At 45.2% G+C, this 23,119-nt stretch overlaps 1 protein-coding gene across 1 annotated transcript in view; it reads right to left on the bottom strand.

Moving 5' to 3' along the window:
* Positions 1-7,143: 7,143 nt before the first annotated feature.
* Positions 7,144-23,119, bottom strand: part of spon1b (spondin 1b) — an 81,271-nt gene continuing 65,295 nt past the window's right edge. The window contains exons 9-16 of the mRNA XM_070907165.1: positions 22,310-22,450; positions 21,627-21,702; positions 19,550-19,732; positions 14,005-14,175; positions 12,731-12,898; positions 12,303-12,461; positions 8,783-9,061; positions 7,144-8,696 (exon numbers count right to left, since the gene is read on the bottom strand). Of these exons, the coding sequence (XP_070763266.1) occupies positions 8,533-8,696; positions 8,783-9,061; positions 12,303-12,461; positions 12,731-12,898; positions 14,005-14,175; positions 19,550-19,732; positions 21,627-21,702; positions 22,310-22,450 (1,341 nt within the window). The 3' untranslated portion in view covers positions 7,144-8,532. The remainder of the gene's footprint in view (positions 8,697-8,782; positions 9,062-12,302; positions 12,462-12,730; positions 12,899-14,004; positions 14,176-19,549; positions 19,733-21,626; positions 21,703-22,309; positions 22,451-23,119) is intronic.

Genomic DNA, 23,119 nt, shown 5'->3' with positions numbered 1-23,119 from the left:
CATCCCAGCAACTAACAGGCGGATTACTATGACATTTTGTGCAGCCATTCATGGTCCCCAGAGGATGAATCCTAATGACTTTTCCTCTAGCACCACCATGAGGTTTTTTTTTTGTTTTTTTTTAAGTCATTCAATTGGGTTCAGACATTCACGTTCCCCTCAGGATGAACTGTAATCACTTTGGTGACCCCTTAACTTTTCATCCTCAGGTCAAATCGCACCAGCCCAAACCGGAAAGACGGACGACCTTCCGATCAGCCTTGGCTGTACTTTGTGTTTGATGCTAATTGGCAAATGTTAGCACGCTCAAATGCTTGCTAAACATCAGCGTGTTAGCATTGCCATTGTGAGCATATTGGCGGTTACCATTTAGCTCAAAGCACGGCCGTCAGCATGGCTGTAGACGTTTAGTCCTTTTATTCAAGGTAACACGCTGCTAGAAAATGTGTCGGCGGTCCAATGTGACTGATGGCACGAACACTGAATTCTATAATGACAGTGACAAAGAAACTGTATTTAATGTAGATCAGACAGGTCATGGCAGTATCTGCGGCGACACCGACATGGCGTATCAGATCTGTGCAGCTCTATTAGAACCCACTTTCACTGTTAATTCCCTTGTTCGATACGCCAGCAGCAAAACACGAGCGACTCATTTCATGTGAGCGATAAAAGCTCGCAAAAAGTGCAGTCAGTAATATTTTACAGCGTCTCTTTGCACAGAATGGCCATCATCTTTGAGTGGGTGCTCACAGGAGTGTTGAATCAGCTGCGTCAGCTTGCACAACGTCAGATGTTTACATTCTATATTTGAGTGTGTGTTCTATTTTCTTCTTTGCTGCATCATCTGACTATTAATGCCGCAATGTCCCAGTTTCTCCATGGGGACCCCACAAGCGGGGGGTGATTCTAGAGTCTGTCGGGACCCTAGGCAAAACTTCCCGGAGGTGGGGGGGGGGGGGTCCCTCCAACCGGCGCTCATCAGCATATTATAAATAATCCGTTACCAATCAAAAATGTACAAAATCCTAACTAACCCTATTCATCCACTACCTCTTGCCTGTCCTTTTGAGGTTGTCGTGGGGGTGGGGGCAAAGAGATAGAGCTTCATGCAAACGAGGCAACACAAGAAGAGGTGTTGGCAACTCCGTTATATTGGTTTTTGGATGTTTTGGTTATTTGCAATACTATTGTAACAAAATGACATCATCATCAGAGTCTGACTGGACTTTTGAGGCCTCTACCGATACTAATATTTGAGAGTTGCAAATCGGCCAATTAACTGACTGCAAATCAGATTTTCAACTTAATCAAAGCCTTTTTGATGAGGATCTTTTAAATGACAGAACTGTGACGAAGATGTGTGTGTTTAAAAAACAAATGACCTCGTCACTGCTCTCAGGTGGACACACTATGCAATGGTTCTAAATTCTATCACGTCAAACATCATCCCTGTGCTGCAATGCCTTGTTCTTGTTACTGATGTGTCTGTGATGAGCTAACATTGCTCAATAATGTTGGCCAGGCAGTTTATTAAGCTGGCTCCAGATCATAATCATAATTGTGGAGTAACTGTGATTGTGAGAACAAGTGCTCGTGAAAACAGCAACGATGGCTCAGCGTCCCAGTAAGGCAGTGTGACAGGGAGCCAGCACGCACGATGCCAGGACCGTAAAACTGAGGCAACCAAATGGAATTCAGCCATCGCTCATTTTTATCATTTACTCCTGTGCTTTTCCTTCGGTGGTATGTCAAAACGTCTCCTGTGACAAAGCCTTCAATGGTAAGATGCCGAGCTTCTGCTTGTATACTCGTACTTTACCACACATCTGAATTTCGGCCATATTTTTGTGTCCTCATAAGCTGATTACATCGTCTCTCCACCTGATGGAGAATAGAATGACAGCACTTATGAAACCATACCCGTCACACACCTGCGCAGAGTGAAAGGTCCTGCTGTGCCCACAGTGCACCTCACGCAGGTGTTTTCAGTCTGATTAGAGCTCTTCTCACGACTGAGCACCTGTGAGCTCAATCACGAGAGCATCCCAGGCAGCTGCCGCTTCACCCCTGAATTCGGGGATTTCTTTTTGCGGCACACACATTTCATTTCACTTTCTTTCACCGCACACAACAACGCTGCACTTTAAATGCATGCGTTTCCGGTCCTGTGCGCCTTTGGTTCTGTAAACTGCCCGGCAGCAATGTGAAGGGCTGCGTGAGTTTCAGGGCCACATGTGGCGGAGAGTGCATGTGAGCCACATCTGTGTCACCATATCAAAATTCATCATTGCCTTTGTGCTGGTCTCTGCGATTATACCGGTGAAAATGGGATCCGTGGAATTCAGGCGGGGCTTTGGGTGAATTCTGGTGCATGCCGAGTGCACATGTTGATGCCTCGGTGCCGCATTTACAGGAGGAGGGCCAACTTGCTCAAACTCTGACAACAAATTCTCGGAGAGACAGATTTGAAGGAAAATTCTGCTAGTTTTCAACCTGGGTCTTATCCTCATGATTGCAGCCAATCTGACTATCGTGCTAACTTCGGCCAGGCAGCGAGCTCCCTTCGCTGGCGAGTTGCCCAATGACTAGATAGATGCAGTCAGCATGACCCCAGGTCCCAGGTTGAAATTAAAATTGAAAATACTTTCCCTTTAAATCTGTCTCTTGAAGAAGGGGTGGGGTGCGTTGGCTGCACAGACCACTGGCTGCAGTGCAGACTTTGACTTCCTGTCTTTCCATCTTGTGTCCCTCTGCCTCACACACTCATGTGAAGGCGTACTGATAATGCTACTGCTATTTTATAGATCACCTCTCGGGAGAGGGGTGCCGCTCCTAGGGGTCATTCTCCATCACAGCTGCCCTTTGTATTCCCTGGAAAGTCCCGGTGATGCAGATCCGTATGCAGAGGCAGCGTTGCATTCGCCTGCAGGACCACAGGAATGTGAGGGAACTACGGTCGTAGAGGACAGAGACAGACAGACTCATTGGATGCATGCATACGCCACAGGAAAAAGACAAGTGAGGGAGAGCAGTATAGTGAATCCCCCCTTCAACACGACATGTTATATAACACTCGACTCATTATGAGCCTCATAAAAATGGAGCATCGGAATAATGTATACCAAGTAGGAAGAAACTGGATTACAGATGGGCTTTCCCATTGGATAATTCATGTCCTGTCACCATCAGTATTTTGATGGTCCCCAGTGGATGAACGGGTTCTATTCATTCGTTCTACCTTGGAACACAGTACAAACAAATGTTTACGAAATGTTCTGCTTGAATGAATAGTTACTTCTGAGAACTACACTCATTATCTGAGATGATGAGATGGAAACCACTCTCACGTCTGTGAGTTAAGTTTGGAGCTGGAGCCAGGAAGTGGTTTATCTTAGCTTAGCTTAGCATAAAGACTGGAGGCAGGGGGAAACAGCTAGCCTGGCTCTGTCGCTAATCGACATGCTTGCGTTGAAACAAACAAAAGCCAGAGTGTAAAAAAAAAAAAAAAAACCCCACACATGGTTTTACAAGGGGTTATGTGCCAGACGATATCTGTGGTGGAATGTTACTTTGTACATTTACTTTACTCGAGTATTTCCATTCATTATATGCTATTTTTTTCTTTTACTCCAGTTCAAGTCAAAGGCAAATATTGCACTTTTTACTCCACTACATTTATCTGACAGCTTTAGTTACTAGTTACTTTGCAGTAATGACTCGGCATCATATAAAGTAGTTGAAATTAGCCCCATCTTTACCAGCTGCAACCTTAGTGAGGTTTATACATTAATGAATCACTATTATAATCCATAATACAATTTGTGTTTTTCCGAAATGGGCCATTCTGCATAATGACTACTTTTGATAATAACACTTTTATGATTTTGAATGCAAGATTTTTACTTGTACTTGAGTATTTTCATACTACTTATTACTACTTTACTTTAAGTCTAAACCATCCATGCGGACCACAGCCACTTCAGGCCTACAGCAGGTATGTTTTATACTAGTATGGTGGAGTTGTGCAAACATAAAGAAGGTTAGCAGCTCCCCCTTCTCCTTCAACAAATATGTTTTCTCTTTGGATGAAGCTGGAGGCTGCATTCCTTCCGGATGTCATAGTAGTCCTCCAACACCTGAGGGCAGAGCAGGACAGAACATCTCGGGGAAACAATTAGAGATGGAAAGCTGGGGGGGGGGGGGGGGGGGGGGGGGGCAGGAGGTGTTTGAAAGGTGTCGAGTGTGTGCTTGTTTTGCGAGAGCGTGCCGCCCCAGAGGACTGTACAGAGGAACATTTTGTACTGAATAGTACATTTCTCACAAATTTACCATTGCAGGCGCATAATGGGCCCCTTAAGAGAGCAGATCAGCCATTAAGATTCAAAGTGGTGTCTGATTAGTTTCTGAGCTGCAGACTTGGACGGATTATTGCAGTGGAAGAATCCTTTATTAATTGATTGCTAACATTTGTAACTGCAAATCGGCTCATTATGAACGGAGGAGCCCATGAGCCTTTTATTAATGACTCGCTCACATTCTAATGAACCATAAAATGTGAAGCTGTAAATGTTGATACTGTGAGTTGTTAATAAATGGACTTTGGTTCAGAAAAAAAAGTGAAAAAAAAAAAAGAATCGAAAGAATCGTTGGACATTTTGGGTGAAACGAGTTAGAGGAAAATAGCAATACCCCTCTCATGTGTGTGTGTGTGGCAAAAGGGAAGCTGCCAGCCAGCCGATTAGCTTAGCTTGGCATGAAGACAACATGGGGGAAACAAAAAGAAAGGCACGTCTGGAAGGTACGAGAGTTGTATCTGTAACATGTGTGTCATGTGCAGCGTGTGTGCTATGTGATTTGAGTCGCTAGTTGAGACTTTTAGTGTCACTCAGTGGTCTAAATGCTCAATTCCAGATGCTTCTCTATCGCAAGAACACAGCTCTGGTGCAAACAATGTGCACTGTAAGCACTCAAACCACAGGTGCTCTCAAAATATTCTGTTGCATTCACTTCAGAGTAGCAGGAATGAATATTGCATGAGAACAGCTAGACAGAATTTTATCATAATTTTGTATCAAATCTTGTATTTGGTATCTGCTGTTTTGAGCAACATAAGTCTGTGGGCTTCCAGATGTTAAATGTTTGAATATCCTAACTGACCGTTTTTTGTGCCCCCCCCCCCTCCACCTTCAGGATGCACATCCTCCGAAAAAACCTTCATAAACTTTTTTTAAATTTTTTTTTAAAGGGAAGCGGACTGCAGCCATTATCATGGGAACAAAGTGTTTCTGCTGCTTGGAAGCTGAAAGCGTGTTGCTGCACCAGCTGAAACGCCATGCCCGCAACCCGACGGCTGCAAAACATCATTCAATATTGATCATTGGCAGATAAAAAAGCTACTGTACTTCGTCTCGCTTGTATTATTCATGAGAATCCCTTACTCATGATGTGTGGGCCGACTTCATAACACTTAATGTCTCGTTGTGTTGCACAGTTCACTTAAACAGGCGGTTCAACAAGTTCATCAGATTCACTAGTTCAGTGAACAAAGTGACAATCCACTGATTTTACATGTCAAAATCTGTCTGCTAGTTGCGGTGAATGCGACGCAGCCTGTGAAACCTCCTGAATAGTTGTCCTCTGTCCGAGAACATGACCCCTGGTGATGTCGTAGTGATGTCATCAGGGTCATCTCGGCTTCGAGAACTCATAGGTATAACAGAAAACAGGAAGCCTGCGGTACCAACTGGTGGTGTGGAGTCTAAAAGATGTGGCATTTATCAGGCAGGGAGGGTCTAGAGTAAACAAGCTATTGAGTTGCATTATGGGACATGTAGGATCCACTGTTTTGGGGGCTTGACCGCATACTAAAGGACAAAAGTCCGGATGTTTCAGCCTCTGCTTTTCTGATTTTGACTTTTTTTGAATGCCACACGCAAATCTTTCATCCTCGGTCTTCTTTGCTGAACTGCTGGATTGCCCCTTCGAAAATATGTCTTCATGCACAATGAATTATCTTTATCTTTCCCGTTGTTTTACTGTGTTTATGTTCATGTCTAGAAATTGGCGCGTGTTATGTTATGTATAATATCAGCTTGATTATTGAACTATTAAGACACAGGGATTGAGTCACTCCCAGAACCATCTTCACCAGGACTTCCTCATGGGCCAAAGGATTTCCCGTTCTTCTATCTCCATCTAGTGGAGTGACATTGTAAGTACATTACCAGACCTGGAGGAAGCTGTTAAGAGTGTCAGACTCTCACAGCCCATGCCATCAATAAGGGGTAAAAAAAATAAACATATATATGAATAAATAAAAGCCACTGGACAGTTGTTTCAAACTATTATCTGAATTTTAATAATTTTAGCTGTCTTCAACCTTGTTTCGTGGACACTGGCTTTACTTCCTCGTCGTTTGGGGGTCTCACAGACCCCAACGTGGCATGTTTTTTTTTCCGGTCCTCAAGTCTGAAGGTGACAAAACAATATTAAGTATGTTTTTGCATGTTGTTAGAGAGGTCTAACCCAGACACGAGTCCAATGACGTACGCCATTTTCACATTTACATCTTTTTATTGTAAAGGTGGTTTCTTAGAAAATAGTCACGTGACACAGAGAGAAGCAAAAGAAAGAGGCCTGAAAACAGACAAGAAGAGAGCAGTCAAGAAAACATCTACAGAAAATAGAACTTTGGTGGTGACACTCTTATTAAAACAGGAAAGGAAACTGCAACATCTGCTCAGTAATAATAATAATAATAATAATAATAATAATAATAATTCAAAGAAGAGATTTTACAGATCACTGTCATCATGGCAACGCTATGAAAGGCGCAATAAAAACAATACATGAAAGTGAAGCGCGTTGTAACCAAGGCCCCAGTAACAGTCGACTGTATGTTGAGCTGTTCTACAGCGTTTGACACCGTGGGGGGCCTCTGCAGTGTTTCCCATACAACCCCCTTTTGCGGCCACGACTCTCTCACCAGCGCGAGACGTGACACCTGTACGGCTCCGTCTCCGTTTGTGTTTGCAGGAACCCACAAAGGCAGATACAGTCATGTCGCTATCTGTTTTAAGACAACATCTACGGCAGGGAAAGCATAACCCCCCCCCCCCCCCCCCCCCCCCCCCAAAGAAAAAACAATTCATCTTTGCACATGCTAAAAGAAGATCTTCTGACAGAGTGAGAGCTATCGCAGGTTTAATGCTACATCAGCTGAAACGACAGATAAACAGCAGTACAGTATAGAAAGACTAAATTTAACAGTATAAAACATCGCCATTTAAATGTATCCATTTATTAGGGAAAGTGGGTTTTAGTACTCACATAGAAGTGTCATTTATAAGTGTTGGTTAGATAGTAGATATACAGTACGTCCACAAGTCTTCAGAGACTTCCTGTATGAGCATCTATGTCTTGCAAAAAAAAAAAAAAAAATCTCTTCTTCTTCAGTTTAGTCTGTTTATGCTTTTTTTCCCCCTCAATTAAGTGACAGTTAAAATATTACCCATACTAGGGCTGAAAGTCTGATCCATGACAGTCAGGGAACAAAAGTCTCCCGTGCGCCGTAAAACGCCAGAGATGACAAGAAAGATCGTAACATGCTTCCCTGCAGTCTTGATCTACAAGCTGTAAATACTGTATCTGTGGCTGTGTTATGTAGGTCTATGATAAATCCCCCAGCGCAGAGGAAGGTATATGACATATACCTGCCTACACCCACCCACCACTACACCTCTGGGGGTAGACAAAGACTGTTTCCATTTACAGATTACTCTGCTTCTTTCACAAATCCAGACTGGGATTTGGTCTGCATGCAGCCCTACTCTACCAAATATTTTGCCCCACAGCAGCAGGCTGCTAGGACTGACAAGTTATATTACCGCAATGATGGCCTTTTAAGGGCGGGCTACATCTGCAAGACTTGCATGGTCTCATTAATGGCGTTTGGAGACGGCGTCTTTGCGTCAGTACAAACTGTATGAAGCAGACACATAAATCCCAGGTTCCTGGGAGTATTCTTCTCAGAAAATAGGCTTTGGCGAGCATTCCCGGGAAATACTGGGATCCCAATCGCAACCCTACGACATACACCAGGGGCCAAAACTACGGAAAATACACACACAAAAATTTTTTTCAATGGCAAAGAAGCTACTGCGATTAATTTTTTTATTTTTTAATTCCTGAAAAGCTGAATTCTTTTTTTTCTTTTTTTTTTGCAGGACACAGACATTACTCTCTAATACTTCCGTTGTGGTCTAAAAGTAAAAGTCAGCCCTGTTAACTAAATGCCTACAATGGCGTCACTAAACAGCACATTATCATCTCTTCCTTCTTTCTGCCTTCCAGTCTACTTAACTAAATTCCTCCTTATCCCAAAGTGTCAAACTACCCCATCATCCCACCCTCACCTCACCGCCCTGTACACAAAAGGTTCATCCCCGTTTATCATCTTTATCAAATAAACCCATATTTCCTCATGTGTCTAACCCGCCGCTCCCCTCCTCTGTAGCTCAGTAGTGCCCCCTAGCAGGGATGAACGTTACAGGCACGGATCTCCTTCCGGTCCTTACAGCTCGCCATCGGAGCGCCTTTAGCTCTTTTCTTCACCATCATGAAACGCTCCTGGATCCCCCCTCCGCATGGTTTGGTACAGTCCGTCCAGCTGGTCCACGGCTGCATCCTGCAACCTGTTGGAACAGACAGTACGGCTCATGTGTGGGCTCGTGTGGCAGCTTTAATGATAATGACAATATAACAGATTATTTCCATCAACCTGGCTGCTCCTCGACCGCTGCATCTCTTCCCTGTTTACCCCGTCTCCTTCTCTTTCCTCCTCCTCCTCCTCCTCCACCGCCGCCTCCTCCTCTCTCCTCCTTCGCTTTCGTCCGGCACTTCCTGATCTTGCACTTCTTCCTCTGGATGGTCTCGGGACAAGCGCTGCCCCCGAACTGCGGCTCCAGTTTGACCATGCGAGTCCGAATGGTGTGCCCTTTGCCGCAGGACTTGTTGCACTCGGACCACTCGGACCACTCAGACATCATGCAGTCTACGGCTGGAAGGAGGAACGGAGGGGGGAGGACAAGAGGAAATGTCAGTCTGAGAGGCGAATACGGGAAAACATTTTGTGGCATATTACTTCTATTTGTTCAGTTTTCACTCACTCTGTCGCTCCATTTCACGTGAACTTATGTGAGATCAACCCTTACAGAGGACCTGTTATGCTTTTCCTTATTTCCTGTCATATATATAGTGTTATAATGTTGGGTGTTCCTATAAAACGTTACCAAAGTTGCCAAAAAATGAGGAAAATGTATGTAAAAGTCATCCCCGTGAGCCAGAAGCTCAGTCTTCAGGCTGCTCAGCTAATAAGATATATATATATATATATCTATGCTCTTAGTTAGCTGACTCTAACCATCTGACTCTCGGAGCCCTGGACTGAAAACCTCCTCCTCCCGGCGGCCCAAAGGTCCTGTGTAAACACCAACACTCCCCTGGTGCTCAGAGCGAACTGAGCTAACAGTTAGCAGTTACTTTATGAAGCTTTCTGTCCATCAGGAAACTTCGTAAATCACCGCTGAGTCGAGGCAGAGCAGCCGGAGGACGTCGGAGGGAAAACCAGAAAACTCCATCTCCATAAAATGATGGAGTTTCACCAAAATCAGTGAATAAAGTTGTGTGTTTTTGTACAGTAATCAGTGAGGCCCAGTCCCCAGTCCTAGCCAGCCAATCAGAGGAAAGACAGAGGGTGAGCTGAGGGGCCACAATAAGATGAATAAGCACTTATTTGATCTGTGGATCATGCAAAGCTACTCTAGTGGTGTTCCAGAATAAAGATATAGAGGTGGAAATGAGCATAACAGGTCCTCTTTAAAGGGCTGATGAAGATATACGCTCATCTTACCCAGAATGCATTATAATCATTCATCGGTTCCTCTGGACAATATGATACAAAGTAATATGGAAAGCTGCGTTTATTAATCTTGCACTTTGTGTTAACTCCCATTACATGTTTTAATCGACACTGTGCGGATTATTTGAACGTCGACCCACAATTCCTATAAAGTTTATTCAAACAAGATGCACGCTTCCTCAACAGAGAGAGAGAGAAAGACTAATATGGAGCCGCAGCTGGCTGGACGTCTGCTCCGTCTGCTCCGTCTGCTCCGTCTGTTCTGCAGCCGCGTTCAGCGTCATATCGCAGCACTCTCAGCCAACCCCTCGGTCAAAACAAGCGCGCTACAGTTCAGAACCGATAGTTGACAGCCGGCCATGTTGTGACCCTCAAACTGCACGTTCCAGCGACAACTGGCAGAAATTGGGCCTGATTCTAAAATTAGACAGAGGCTAAATTTGGGCTTAATCCGTGCAGTGTCTGCCCAGTTTAAGCGTGAGTATACAGGCTTTAAAGATTCACTTGTAGCCCGTCTCTAATCCCTTATCTGTCAATGAGGCCGCTTCCAGCCTGAACATTTGAATTGGGCCGGTTCGTCTGCGCAGCGTGAACTGAGCATTTCCACTGTTTACCTTGTGACCGCCGCGCAAGATAAAAGGGTGACTTTCCAGATGAAATCCTGTCTCAGAGTATTAGAAACCACTGTGCAGTGCTCTGGTGTCTGAGGAACTTTACTTCACGGATTGTATTTCATCGTCTTCATCATCATCGCAGCCCTCTGCGCTGTTTTAATGCTATTGTCAGTCTGAATCCCTGCTAATTCATTATGTTCCAATTCTTGTTACGCCTTCAGGGCAAACAACCACTGAGCCAAGCACCTTTAAAACAACCAGGGACATGGGATTTATTAACATAAAGACATACCAACAACCAAGACAGTAAATCAAGACTTCCAAAAAGCACAAAGTCAACACAGAAAGTCCCAGGCTGAGGGGCAGCACGACCAGCCGTCCCCACACCAGCCTCTCCTTTCTGATTGTGGCACAGGAGCTTTTAAGCACTTCATCCCCAGGCCAGGTGCCCCTCATTGAGGAATCAGATGTAGCGCACCTGGGCAGAGCTGGAGCCGTTACAGGCCTGCTCAACAGCAAGTGTTCACCATGTACCAAATCATCACTGGAACGCAGCGAGGATATGGAGAATAAATCTCGGTCACGTGGAGATGGGAAAGGCTGATGGAAAGATGATTTATGGTTTTTAGTCCTGGTGGATGCCCACGTTGACACCCAGATCAACAGAGGTTCAGATGTATTTTTATTATCTTTTTTTTTGTAATGTTGGCCATCTTACCTATTAGTTAGAACAGCAGTTTTGGCAGCGGTTTAATTGTGGAGATCTAGGGAAGCAGCAACATTGTAGACCAGAGTCCATTAGATTAGATTAGATAACTGTACTAATACCCAGAGGGGAAATTAGTTTTGGTCGCTCACGCACAGTGACAAATTACAAAGGAGACCAAAGGCAGACAGGTCACAGCAGACAATGTGTGATAAACCAGCGCACACAAGAGTACATGTGTGGCGTCGGAGCCCGCCTAGCCACTAAATAATAATAACAGTAGAATTAATACAATCGGCCACGGGACCAATGAAACAGACATTAAAAGGTCCCATAGTATGCTCATTTCAGCTCTACATTTTTATTCTGGGACTGCACTAGAGCAGCTTTGCATGATTCACAGTTCTTAGTCCTTATGTATCTTCTCCTGGCCCTTCATGCAGCCCCTCAGTTCACCGTCTGTCTGAAACGAGCCGTTTTAGACAAACTGAACAACCTCCAAAGACTTGAAGACGAGTCCTGAAGCAGAGCGCTCCTATAACTCAGACAGACTGAGCGGGTGGATGAGCGTCCCTGTACTTGGTGGGTGGTGCTGTGCCTGGAGCAGATGACCTGCTGGGGGGGGGCGTGGCTGAGTGCAGCGACTGCATAGTTGTGACATCACAACCTTACAGGAAGTCCCGAAAGGCTCGTTTCAAAAGGCACAGTTTCTGAATACGGGCTGTGTGTGTGTGTGTTTTGTTTTGATACTTTCACAGTATTGATTCAGCATCTAGAGCTGCTTCATGATCAAACAAGACATGGAGAGCTCACATTCTACAATATGGGACCTTTAAGAAACGAGACCCTGGCATTAACACTGTTTAACTAATGAATTGTGTGAAGAATACATATGAAACAAAACCTTACACATTATGTCAAAAACACCATATCTCGGGAAACAAGCAGGTATCAGGGCAGCACAAGCCTTCTGATGATTGGACAGGTCGGTAACCATCACCGTTTGTGACCAGAAATTCAAACAGCTAGGAACGTTGGTTGTTGAACCTCGGCCACTTACGGCACTCAGGCAGCATGCACTTCTCGGCCTGCTCCAGCTCCTCGGTGCACTCCGCGGGATCAGACTTCAGCATCCTCTGCCGTGTCCGTATGCCCCGCCCGCACGTCACGCTGCACTCACTCCAGTCAGACCAGGGTGACAGCATGCAGGGGATGGTATCTGCAAACACACACACACACACACACAGACACCGCAGTTAGCGCTAATTATTGGGTTCAGCTGTCAGTATTTCTGCACTTTACGTAAGAGAGTCAGTGAAATAATGACAATAACCCAACCTTGTGTGCATTATCTCTTTGCTTATTCATTGCGGTGAACTGAGCTGAACACACATTTACGAAGAAATATCCATGTTCAAGATTCATGACATGAACGTATGACGCTACAACACCATTGAAATGAAGGGAAATGACTGTTTGATAACTCACGGCACTCTGGCATCATGCATTTCTCCACTTCGGCCACCTCGGTCTTACACATCGATCCGTCTATAGGAGGCATCTTCACCATGCGCTCACGTCTCCTCATGCCCAAGCCACAGGTGACGCTGCAGGGGTCCCACTCACCCCACTCAGTCACCACACAGCTGCTGGGTGCTGCGGGAGGGACAAAACACCCCAAACACGTCACAGGCATGTGTCAGTATTTCGGCATTTGCCAAATTTCCACCACAAAAAGATCCATTTTAGGGTTTGCAGCCGCTCAGTTTGGGAGAATGTTTGTCATCACTATTCTCTATCTTCTTCGTTTTTCACATCACCGAATGAATCACATCATTTTTCACCATCCAAGCAGCAAAGGAGAAAAATAGCAGTGACTGACATGATGACAGTTACATGAAAATGGGGCGCAATGTCTAAAATTGTAGCAGGTCCTGGCTGTGTGATCTGAGTAACTAACGGAACAGTGCTTGTTAAATCGAATGCTGTTACAGCCAACCAGGTCTCTGCCGCGGCATCCGACCTAGAACCTGTCAAAAGTGTTTTTGTGATTACTGCACACAGATTAAATCAGTTTATGAAAAATATTATGCAAAGTTCACTGAGTTCCACGTGTTTACTTTTAAAACCTGCTGAACATTACCTTTACTATTTAGTTTCATTTATTTCTTTTTATTACTCTTATACTGTGACTGTATTTCATGTCTTGCTGTGGTCTTCTATCGTGAAGCACTTTATGACCTCTGCTCTAGAAAGGTGCACAGCGGTGGAAAAACATTTTTACACTTTTCACCCAAGTAAAAGTATTATCAGCAAAATGTCCTTAAAGTTCCAATAGTAAAAGCACTCTTTATACCTTTTCATACCGCTCTAGTGTTATGTTATATTATAACCTTGTTTTATTATAACTTTTGTTTAAAAGCTGCAGTGCGGAGCTTTTGTCTCCCCCTTCTGGCGTATGCCTGCATGTTTTTTCCGTAGCCCAGAGTCATGTAGAGAGAGAGTTGCGTCAACTCCGAACTCCAACATCGCAGTTCTGTCTCTCCGTATTTACCACGGATGTATTATATTTACGCATTAAAACTGCCCGCCAAGAATGCGCGGGAATGTCGCCACTGACACCAGGTTTAGAAACTCCGTACCTTGGCTGCATTCAGATCGAATCCGAAGTTTGTTCAAGAAATTGAAGAAATGATTGTTTGAACTTCATTCTAACAAACACACACACACACACACACAGCAATACATGAAGAAGGACTCACAGCACTCATCGTTGACGACGCATTTCTCCGTCTCCTCAGTTTGGAGCTGGCAGTTGGAGCCGTCCTCGGGATACTGTTTGACATACCGCTCTCTGGACCTCATCCCCATCCCACAGGACACGCTGCAGGCCGACCAGCTGATCCACTCCGACATCATACAGGTCGAAGGCTCTGCCCGCGAGGAAAAGACCAAAAACAAGGTCTACTTTGAACAGATACTGTTAGAAGAACGCCTTGACATCTTATATTTTATCTCCAGGGAAGATAAGATTTATCAGGGAAAGTTCTGCATTTGCACTTGAGCTCTTGTTATCACCGTGATCATTCGCAGGTGCAGTTGCCCTGCTGCCATTCCTCAGTGCAACCCGCACGCAAGTAGGTCCACTGCTGGATTTGACCGTTGATTTTCAACGAGCAACATAAACAAGATCAAATCATTTCGGCTGCAACTGCAGGAAGTTCTCTGTGAGGTGCACTGTGAAACACAACAACACACCAGGACATATTCCAGTGCTCCTGTAGATGTAATCAAAGACAGGCATTGCCTCCAAAATACGATGCGCTTTGTCAGCTTGCCTCGTTTCAGAAGAAACAAATAGGTCCGATTCAGCCTCAAGAGTTACGAAGAGGTTTCTCAGCCAGAAGAATCCTCTACGTGATAGTAGAGACTTCGGTACCTCAGTGGTTCCTTCTCCTCAGGAAAGGAAAAAACCGGTATCGGTATCCCAGAATTCTTTGCTTCAGCTACGTTTAATAATTTAGACATTTCCAGCGACACAAACTGACAAACAAACAAAACGGTTGTCCAACGGCCAAGAAGTAAATCACGTGAGTAATACATCTTTAGTACCAACAGGTAACACTGTGTAAGCAGGTTGACTTTGTTTATAGAGCTTACATAAAATGACACTGAAAGAAAAATAGGGACATTTCGCGCAGGTCGAGACCATGTTTTGGACGGTTGTTCTATAGTTTTCCGCCGTCTGGTGAAGATCTAAAGATCGTATAATTCGTGGACGCTGTTTATGAGGTTTGAAGATTGAGGAAGCTCTCTGGGACGCTCGCGCGTTTGGTCCTCTGTTCCTGTCACATCAAGACAAACTGGTGAGTCACGTTTTCTAATTTGCTTTGCAGCTGCTTGCTTTTCTTTTGTTTTTGTTTGTTTTTTAATCATTCTGAATATTTAAAGCTGTGTTTTATCATCATTTAATTAAACAATCTGCCAGCCCGCTGGCCACTGCAGTCTTTTAATGATATTTCTATGGTTAAATAATTTGGGCGGACGTTTTGATTATTCAAGCGGCTGCTTTTTTTTTTTTTTTTTTGCGTTTTTTTTGATTGTGGTTGTCTGTGTGTTATCAGAGAGCCAGCCACAATCAGAGGTTTATAAGTTTAAGCTGTGCATGTACTACTCATATTTAATGTGGTTTCACTCATTACTGAACTACTGAGTAGTCGTAGCACACAGTCACAATTGTTTCTCAAGTTCTCAGATCCAGCCTCTTCACATTATCATTATGTACTTTGCAGACCTACAACCCCCCCCCCCCACACACACACACACACACTCAATGTATATTTGCAGCAATTTGGTGTTCAGTGTCTTTGTGATGAATACCAACCCAACGATTAATGGCCAATCTGTGCTGCCACCTGAGCTACAGCCTCCCACAAACAGTGCAAAGGTGTAGTGGTATGGAGGTCAAAACATGGTTTATTCATCAATGCATAGACAAATAATTATTTTCTTAAATTAGTGCGTAAAATAATTAATGTATCAACAAATGCTGAAATACAATAATCTAGTTATGTCTGTATTTCTGTGTCTGTGGGTTAAGGAGGCACGTGGTTCTGGCCTCACTCAGGAGCAGGACTGGTTACAGGAGTGTGATCGATCGGCTCTATCACTTCACTTTTGCCTTGCTAGTGGTGTATAAAGCTGAACTGACACATGCTATTACTGTAATGTTAGCTAGCTGCACTGTTTTGACCTTTACACAGTCCGTTACACCACCTGTGTACCTCATTAAACCTGCAGTGTGGAACTTTTGTCTCCCCCTTCTGGCAGTGAGAGTAATTGCGCAAACACTGTTGACGCTGACAACAACAACATGTATTCATTTATCTATTTAATTAAGCATTTCTATTATTTTCAGTTTTTATCTTTTAATTAAAAGCTTTTTATTCAATTATTGCAGCATTTATTGATGTATTTATTTGTATACCAATGAATAAGTGCGTTTTTGTCCTCCATACATTGAGGACCCAGGGTGAATGTGATGTGGTTTGGGAGGACACTCGTGTGAAAACATGTAGGATGACGTGAAAACTTCAAAACTTAAAGGCACTAATCAGCTTCATCAACGGCTGCCATGGGACAACAGCAACGTGCCCCCAAAAGACAAACACTCCACTGCCGAAAGCCGGGATTGAACCGGGGACCTCAGCTTAACGCTCTCCCAACTGAGCCACTTCGGATTCAGCAAGCAAAGTGAAGGACACTTCAGGAGGAAGGATTCGTCGCAGGGATACTTGAACTCAGAATAAGATCTCTCCGAGGCATAACTGACACAACTGGGAGCCCGATCCTAATTTAAGACCTTAACATGCCCCGCTCTATTTTCTCTCACTGCGCTGATCTTTATTTGTCTGAAATAATGAGCTCTTGAGATAACAGTAAGATCAAAAAGAAAACAGCTTATAAATGAGCCTGCACAATATCAGGAATTTATCTAGGTGATCAAATTGAAGTCGGAAGTTGCCGGATCAGGGGTTGTTACCTGCAGCACAGGAGCATCAACTTGCCCACAACTTTGACGGAAATCAACAAATATGGAGATGATTTAACTTCTGATGAGGCAAAGAAAAGGCCATTGTGGGAGGCCCTCCGTTTACAGGACACTCTCCATACACACTCCAAGTCTCTCCGACGGCTGCTTGGAATTCACTCCGTTAAGCCGTCTCAAAGTTGAAGGTGCCATTTTGAGGAAGCTCTTCCAACAGAAACTGCTTCAGCTCTCTTTTAATAAGGCGAGTTGCCTGAGGGACAGTCCTATTCACAGCATGGGCCTGGGGGAGCGAAAGTCAATATGTATGACCCCCGGCTTGTATCAGCTGAAGAGTGAGCCGCAGCTTCTCGGGCTTAACAAGGCTTCGCTCTGGTGTATTTTATCACTATTAGCCAGCGTGGCGCTCCAGCGTCTCCCTGTCCTTCACTTACAGAGAGTCGCTGTGCGAGTCTGAGGACCCCTCGCTGCCCGCTCCATCCAACACCTCTTCTGAGAGTCTCGTCCCGGTGCAGTCTGTCAAGATTATGCGCGAACAGAACCTGTAAATAGGATCCTATTCACAAATGATAGATGGACTTTGAGCCAACTTAGCCTTCCAGCAATGTGAGAGCAGCATTAGGCTGTGGCCTAATAAAGCAGAACTAAGTGAATCGTTAATAAAAGACACAGGTATCTCCGGCTCGGAGTGTTTCCCAGGAATATTAATCATGCCGGGCGGCGGCCCCCGTCCTGCCCCACCATGAACCTCGCAATTATCAATCTCCCACCGCACGCTAACGGAGCGCTAAATGAAAACAAAGGAGAGGTGCTCACGAACAAAAAGCTATCCATGTTGCTGGTAATCAATACGAGGAGCAGTGAGGGGTGTGTGTGTGTGTGTGTGTGTGTGTGTGTGTGTGTGAGTGTGTGAGTGAGAGAGAGAGAAGCCATGAACAGCCTGAGCTTCACTCCTCTGATGACTGGTAGACATCCTGGGAGCGAGGGAGGAAGAGTGAGGAGGGAGAGCACAGACGCTGACTGTGCTGCCTCTCAAGCATTTGTTGCAAACTGACAACTTCACTGGAAATTGGACAAAAGCAAACTCCTGGGGTTTTGTGCTTGTGTGTGTGTGTGTTTGTTGCCGGATCGGGGGTTGTTACCTGCAGCACAGGAGCATCAAGCCCACAACTTTGACGGAAATCAGACAGAAAAGTTCAGACGGAGAGAGAAGCCGAGAGAAGGAAGGAAGGACGGACAAGCTGACGCTAATTTGCTTGAAACTCATCTGTCATCCGCGTTGATCCTCGGATCACCGTGAATCCCCGCTGTGTTAAACGTGTTTGCGCCTCTGCATCTTCACTTTGTTTCGGCGTCTTAATGAGGTTACTGAACGTACACAATCCTCCCGTTGTTGCTATTGTCTTTACAGTCTTTTTTACAGCGGCGCGTTGGTTTCTTCTCGTCAAAAAGACAAACACGACCAAATCCTGGTTTAAGCATCCTGGATGCAGGAGGACGCTCGGCATTAACAGCTAATCCTCGTAATCTGTTGTGTTTCAGTGAGGTAATTAGGGTGTCCAATCACCAGTGTTTACACCGTGTGATTAGGGATTTACTGTATTTTGTGACATATCCTCTTGATGTAACCATATCAACTCCAGATATGTGTGGGCCTCCCCCGTCTTTTACAGCCAGCTTCTGCCTCCACAGTCTCCAGATTCTCTTCCTAATTGCGGAGCCGCCACCCACGTCCCTCTGTTTTACCTGTTTCTACACACACACACACACACACACACCGCATAATCCCTCACAACAATAACCCCAATTGTCACGTCTTGGCTGCACAATTAAATTTCTGGATAAAACAATTCCACAAGGCCGGGAAATATAAATGAGGCAGCAGCTTTGTGTGTTTTCGCTACAGATTCCATCAGTTTAAGCCACCGCCGCCGAGTATGTTTCAGTCAGGATGAGATAAACACCTCGGCTTTAATCTGCTTATTATTTTGAGGGTTCACTGATCTCCCCTCTTGTTGACAGGAAATGAGCGGCCCCAACTCTGAGAGGATTACAGCAGAGGAAAGGCAGCCTTTGTTTTTTTGATGCTCGTCTGTGTGACGAAGTGGCGCAGAGCAGAGGACATCGGTGCGTTTGCGTTTCACGTGCAATGAAAGTGCATTGTTTGACTTGTTTTGGAGGTGTAAAGTAACTTTATAATGCGTCTTTGAATTTGTTGTAACGTTCTTTCCTGCTGCCCCTGAAGTGCTCTCACTGTCTGAACTACGTTACTGTAACACTGTTTCTCTACTCTCCAAGTGTGTTGGATAAAACTGCCAATATTACACCTGCTTTGCACAGAAGTTTCCATTTCGGACATAGTCTCCTCTGCTGCAGTGGTCAGTCATACTCAATTTCAGTATTTCAAGTGTTTCTGCGGCCACTGATGGCAGCTAGCAGCCGCTTTGGCAGCTGCTGGGCCGATGCTTAAGGTCGTGGTGTAAATAATGGCATGCTCCAGGTGTGTTCAGGAGTGTTAATGCCGTCCTTCCATACGACCAAATAAATGTTATTTATTAAAGGAAAACTGGCTGGGAATGCTTGTTCTCTTCCAAATCCTCCATTATTTCCATCTACAGGATTCTGTACGTGAACCAGCTGACCACTGACATGGCAGCTACAGTGGAGTGTCTTGCTCAGGGACTTCACAACTGTGGTCCCCCACTATCCAACCTATCTTCTATATCCGTGTGTGTGTCTGTGTGTGTGCATGTTTTTACCCTCCATACTGCATCCCGGCCCCATGCAGGGCTGGAAGTCTTGAGTGTGGGGACACGGCACGCTGAGGTCCAGCTGGGCCTTCAGCATCCTCTGCCTCATCCTGCGGCCCTTTTCACACGTAGCGCTGCTGCACGCCGACCAGGGAGACCAGCCCGAGTAGATACACGTCTCCGGTGTGTCATCTAAGAGAGGAACGCACATTTGAATAACTTTCGTTAGAAACCTGGGCTCGTTCAGAGGTTGACTGGGATCACACGGGTCACTAAACTCACTTACAAAACTTCCTTTTCCATTTCACTCCCCTAAAACAGCTGAACCGATTTGCCACAGTTAAGAGGAGGGATGGGGGGTAGGGGACTGGGCTGACATTGATTATTTAACATCGTATCCAAAGGTGATTACCGCAGGTAGTGGACCACAAGAGGCCACAGAGTGACATCCGAGGGGGAGAGGAAGGAGCAGAGGAGCAGAGTTGGAGAGAAAGAGAAGAGTGTGATTTGTGAATGTCTTGTCCAATTATCAGTTGTAGCAGAGCCACAAGAAGTAGCAGGGGCACTGGCTTCAATTAATAATGCTCTCTCGGGGGTTAGAGAGGCAGAGAAAATGAGAGGAGAGGAGAGAGAGAATATACCGCCAGGCCTCAGGGACAAATCTGAGTGGGTCCAATTCTCTGGGATAACGTGTAATGACAGAGCAGAATGAGGGAAGAAAGCAGCCGCAGACGCAGAGAAGAAGGTAAGAGGAGCTGATGTGTAAGTGAAAGCCGTGAAGCTCCGGGCGGACCAAGAGGACAAGCCTGAATGGATACTCGTCTCTGTAGTGTCATCTCTCACACAGAGAAGACGGGAGAGGGAGGGAGAAACGGGGGGGGGGGGGGGGCAGGTAGAGTAAGAGAGGAGGGAAGGAAGCAAATGGTCTATGACTGACTGAGGAGGGCATTTAATATGCAGCAGGAGATTCTTGTTAGGAATTCTGCTGCGTGGGCAAAATCCCGCGCCCTACCCTCGGCTACCCACTTAGAGGGAAAACAGGCACAAAGCGACCCACGTGCAACACAAACACCGTCATGCACAGGCCTGTCCTGTTCTGCCTGTCTGCGGGTTGGCGAGGAGGTGAAGGGACAAAGCTCGTCTTGTAACCGTGAGGCCGCGGCACTGATCCCTGCCGGGGCCGGATTGTGCCGGAAAAGAACGTCGGGCATCGAAAGCGCGTGCGGCCCCACTTGAACGTTTTGAGCCATGAGCTTTAGAGGCGCTGGCATATTTGGAGACACTATCTGTTTCCCCCTGCTTCCTGTCTTTATGCTAAGCTAAGCTAATTGACTCCTGGCTTAGCTACATACTTGACAGACATGACAAGAGGTGTAAAAACATACATATGAGTATATATACTTTTTTAGGGGACAGGGTTGTAAAGATCCTACATGTTTTTGTTCTGTCTCTATCCCCCCCCCCCCCGAACCAACCAACACACAAATATCAGAAATGTGAAAGAGAAAGTGAGACAGTTCCTTCTTTCATTGTGGTTATTTACTACTTTACAGATGAAAGTCAGGTAGCGGCCACGCACAGACTCCGTGCGCAGCGCTGCTGAGACATCATTGTGCAGAGTGACAGGACCTGTGAAGCATCACAGAATATAAAGTGCGTTTGATAAGGACAGGACTTGCTCTGCGGCAGCGGGGTGCCTGTCTTCTCACAGCAGGGTGGAGACATGGAGTCCAGCCCAGATGTGTATTCTGACTATCTGACCTGAGGCCAGTGGTGTCCGTAACGAGCTATGTGTGTGTCCTTGAGCATCACAAGATGCTGAATCCCCACAGTGTGTGCTCCGCCTGTAGCTCCATGGTTAAAGTGAATGTTTTGCAAACACAAACTGAATTGAGGAAACCGTCGAGCTCAAAGAACATAAAGGAATGCAATATCATGGGATGGCAGGGTTTGAATAATTAGTTAAACACTCCATCAACCCTTTAAATGAACCCATTTGATCTTGTTTAGGGTCCCCGAAGAACTGTAATCAGGAAAGGGTGTGTGTGTGTGTGTGTGTGTGTGTGTGTGTGTGCATTCACCGTACCCTCCTCCTTCTCCTCCTGTCCAATATCAGCTACGATGTCATCTATGGTGTCTGGGACCACATTACACTGCTCGCCCTGCACACACACAAGGAGGGAAGGGGTCACACACACACACACACACACACACACACACACACACACACACACAAACAAACGCGTCCAAAGCTTCTTAGAAGACGAAACGATCATTGAACAGGAAACAGTTGGCTGTGTATGTGACTATGCTATTTCCTGAGCTGTGTCGTGTCAACATGGTAACAGTCGGGCTGAGCAACATAACACAAATACATTACGATCGCAATTTAATTAGCAATTATTTCGTTGACCTCCAGGCCTATTTGTGGTCCACATAGTTTAACAACATAATAACAAAGTTATCTTGTTGCAACATGAAAACATTCAGATACAATAACGCAGCTTACACTTAGTGAGATACTACATTATTGGTATATTTGAAATGACTCAATAATGCTCAAATATAATCATGAGTTTCATGTAGACATGTAGTCAACACTACATAGCTTCTAGAGTAAATTAGCATTAGCAATTAAACATGCTATGTGCTGTACACGCGTACCTGTTCTAACTGACCACAACTCTGCCAGTGTCAGATCATTTCTGAAAAATGTCATTTCACACATGAGTGCACACACAACACGCACTCTTACACACTACATTGTACCTTTCTAGCGATGCGTTCCACCACCACCCTGGCTACAGAGGTAACTGCCCCTCCCTCGGGGTCGTAGAACGGGCTCTGGGGGTGGTCCAAGCTGGTCAAGGGCCGGATCTTCTCCTGAGGAATGGTGGGCTTGTTCGCCGACTGAAAGAGGCCGAAATAAGAGGGAAAGTGAGAAAACTAGATATAGTACAGTACACAAAGGTTAAAGCTGCTGTAATCAATATTTTTGTATTCGCAATGGATCAAATGACTGTGTGCCATCTGATAGGAGCTCGTAGTGATGATAATACCACAAATAATTATCACCCGACGCAGTTCCACCACAGTCCTTTGGAGCGTCTTAGCATCTTTCAGCTCATTGTTTTTATTCAGTCTTACAACTCTCATCAGTGCTGCAGACAGTTAAACCTGGCCAGCATCAAGCGGCAGACAGATGAAGTTAGATGGTGGCAACGAAATCCCCAAACACAGTATCTGTTTTAATCTCTAGTCCCCAAGAATTCTTTATTGCTTGCAAGCAAGAGTCACTCCATAGGTATATGGGAGAGACCGCCCCCTGGTGGCCAAAGCAATCAAATAATGCAGCTTTAAGTATCTTATATTTAAAAGAGCTGATGCCTCTGGAACACTTTAAGCAAAATTACATTTCTGGGCAAAATAAGACACAGAGCGGACATGAATTTAACACCTGAAAGAAGCCACACTGTTCTGAACAACATGTCTGGACGTTTTTAGCACTTCAAGGCCCTTTCAGTTTTCCCTAGGTAGATGTGTTTGAATGGAATTATTTGTGGGACAAGAATATTAATC

This window comes from Enoplosus armatus, chromosome 6 (genome assembly GCF_043641665.1).
Source record: "Enoplosus armatus isolate fEnoArm2 chromosome 6, fEnoArm2.hap1, whole genome shotgun sequence".
Taxonomy (NCBI): domain Eukaryota; kingdom Metazoa; phylum Chordata; class Actinopteri; order Centrarchiformes; family Enoplosidae; genus Enoplosus; species Enoplosus armatus.
This window is presented reverse-complemented; position numbering and strand designations above follow the sequence as displayed.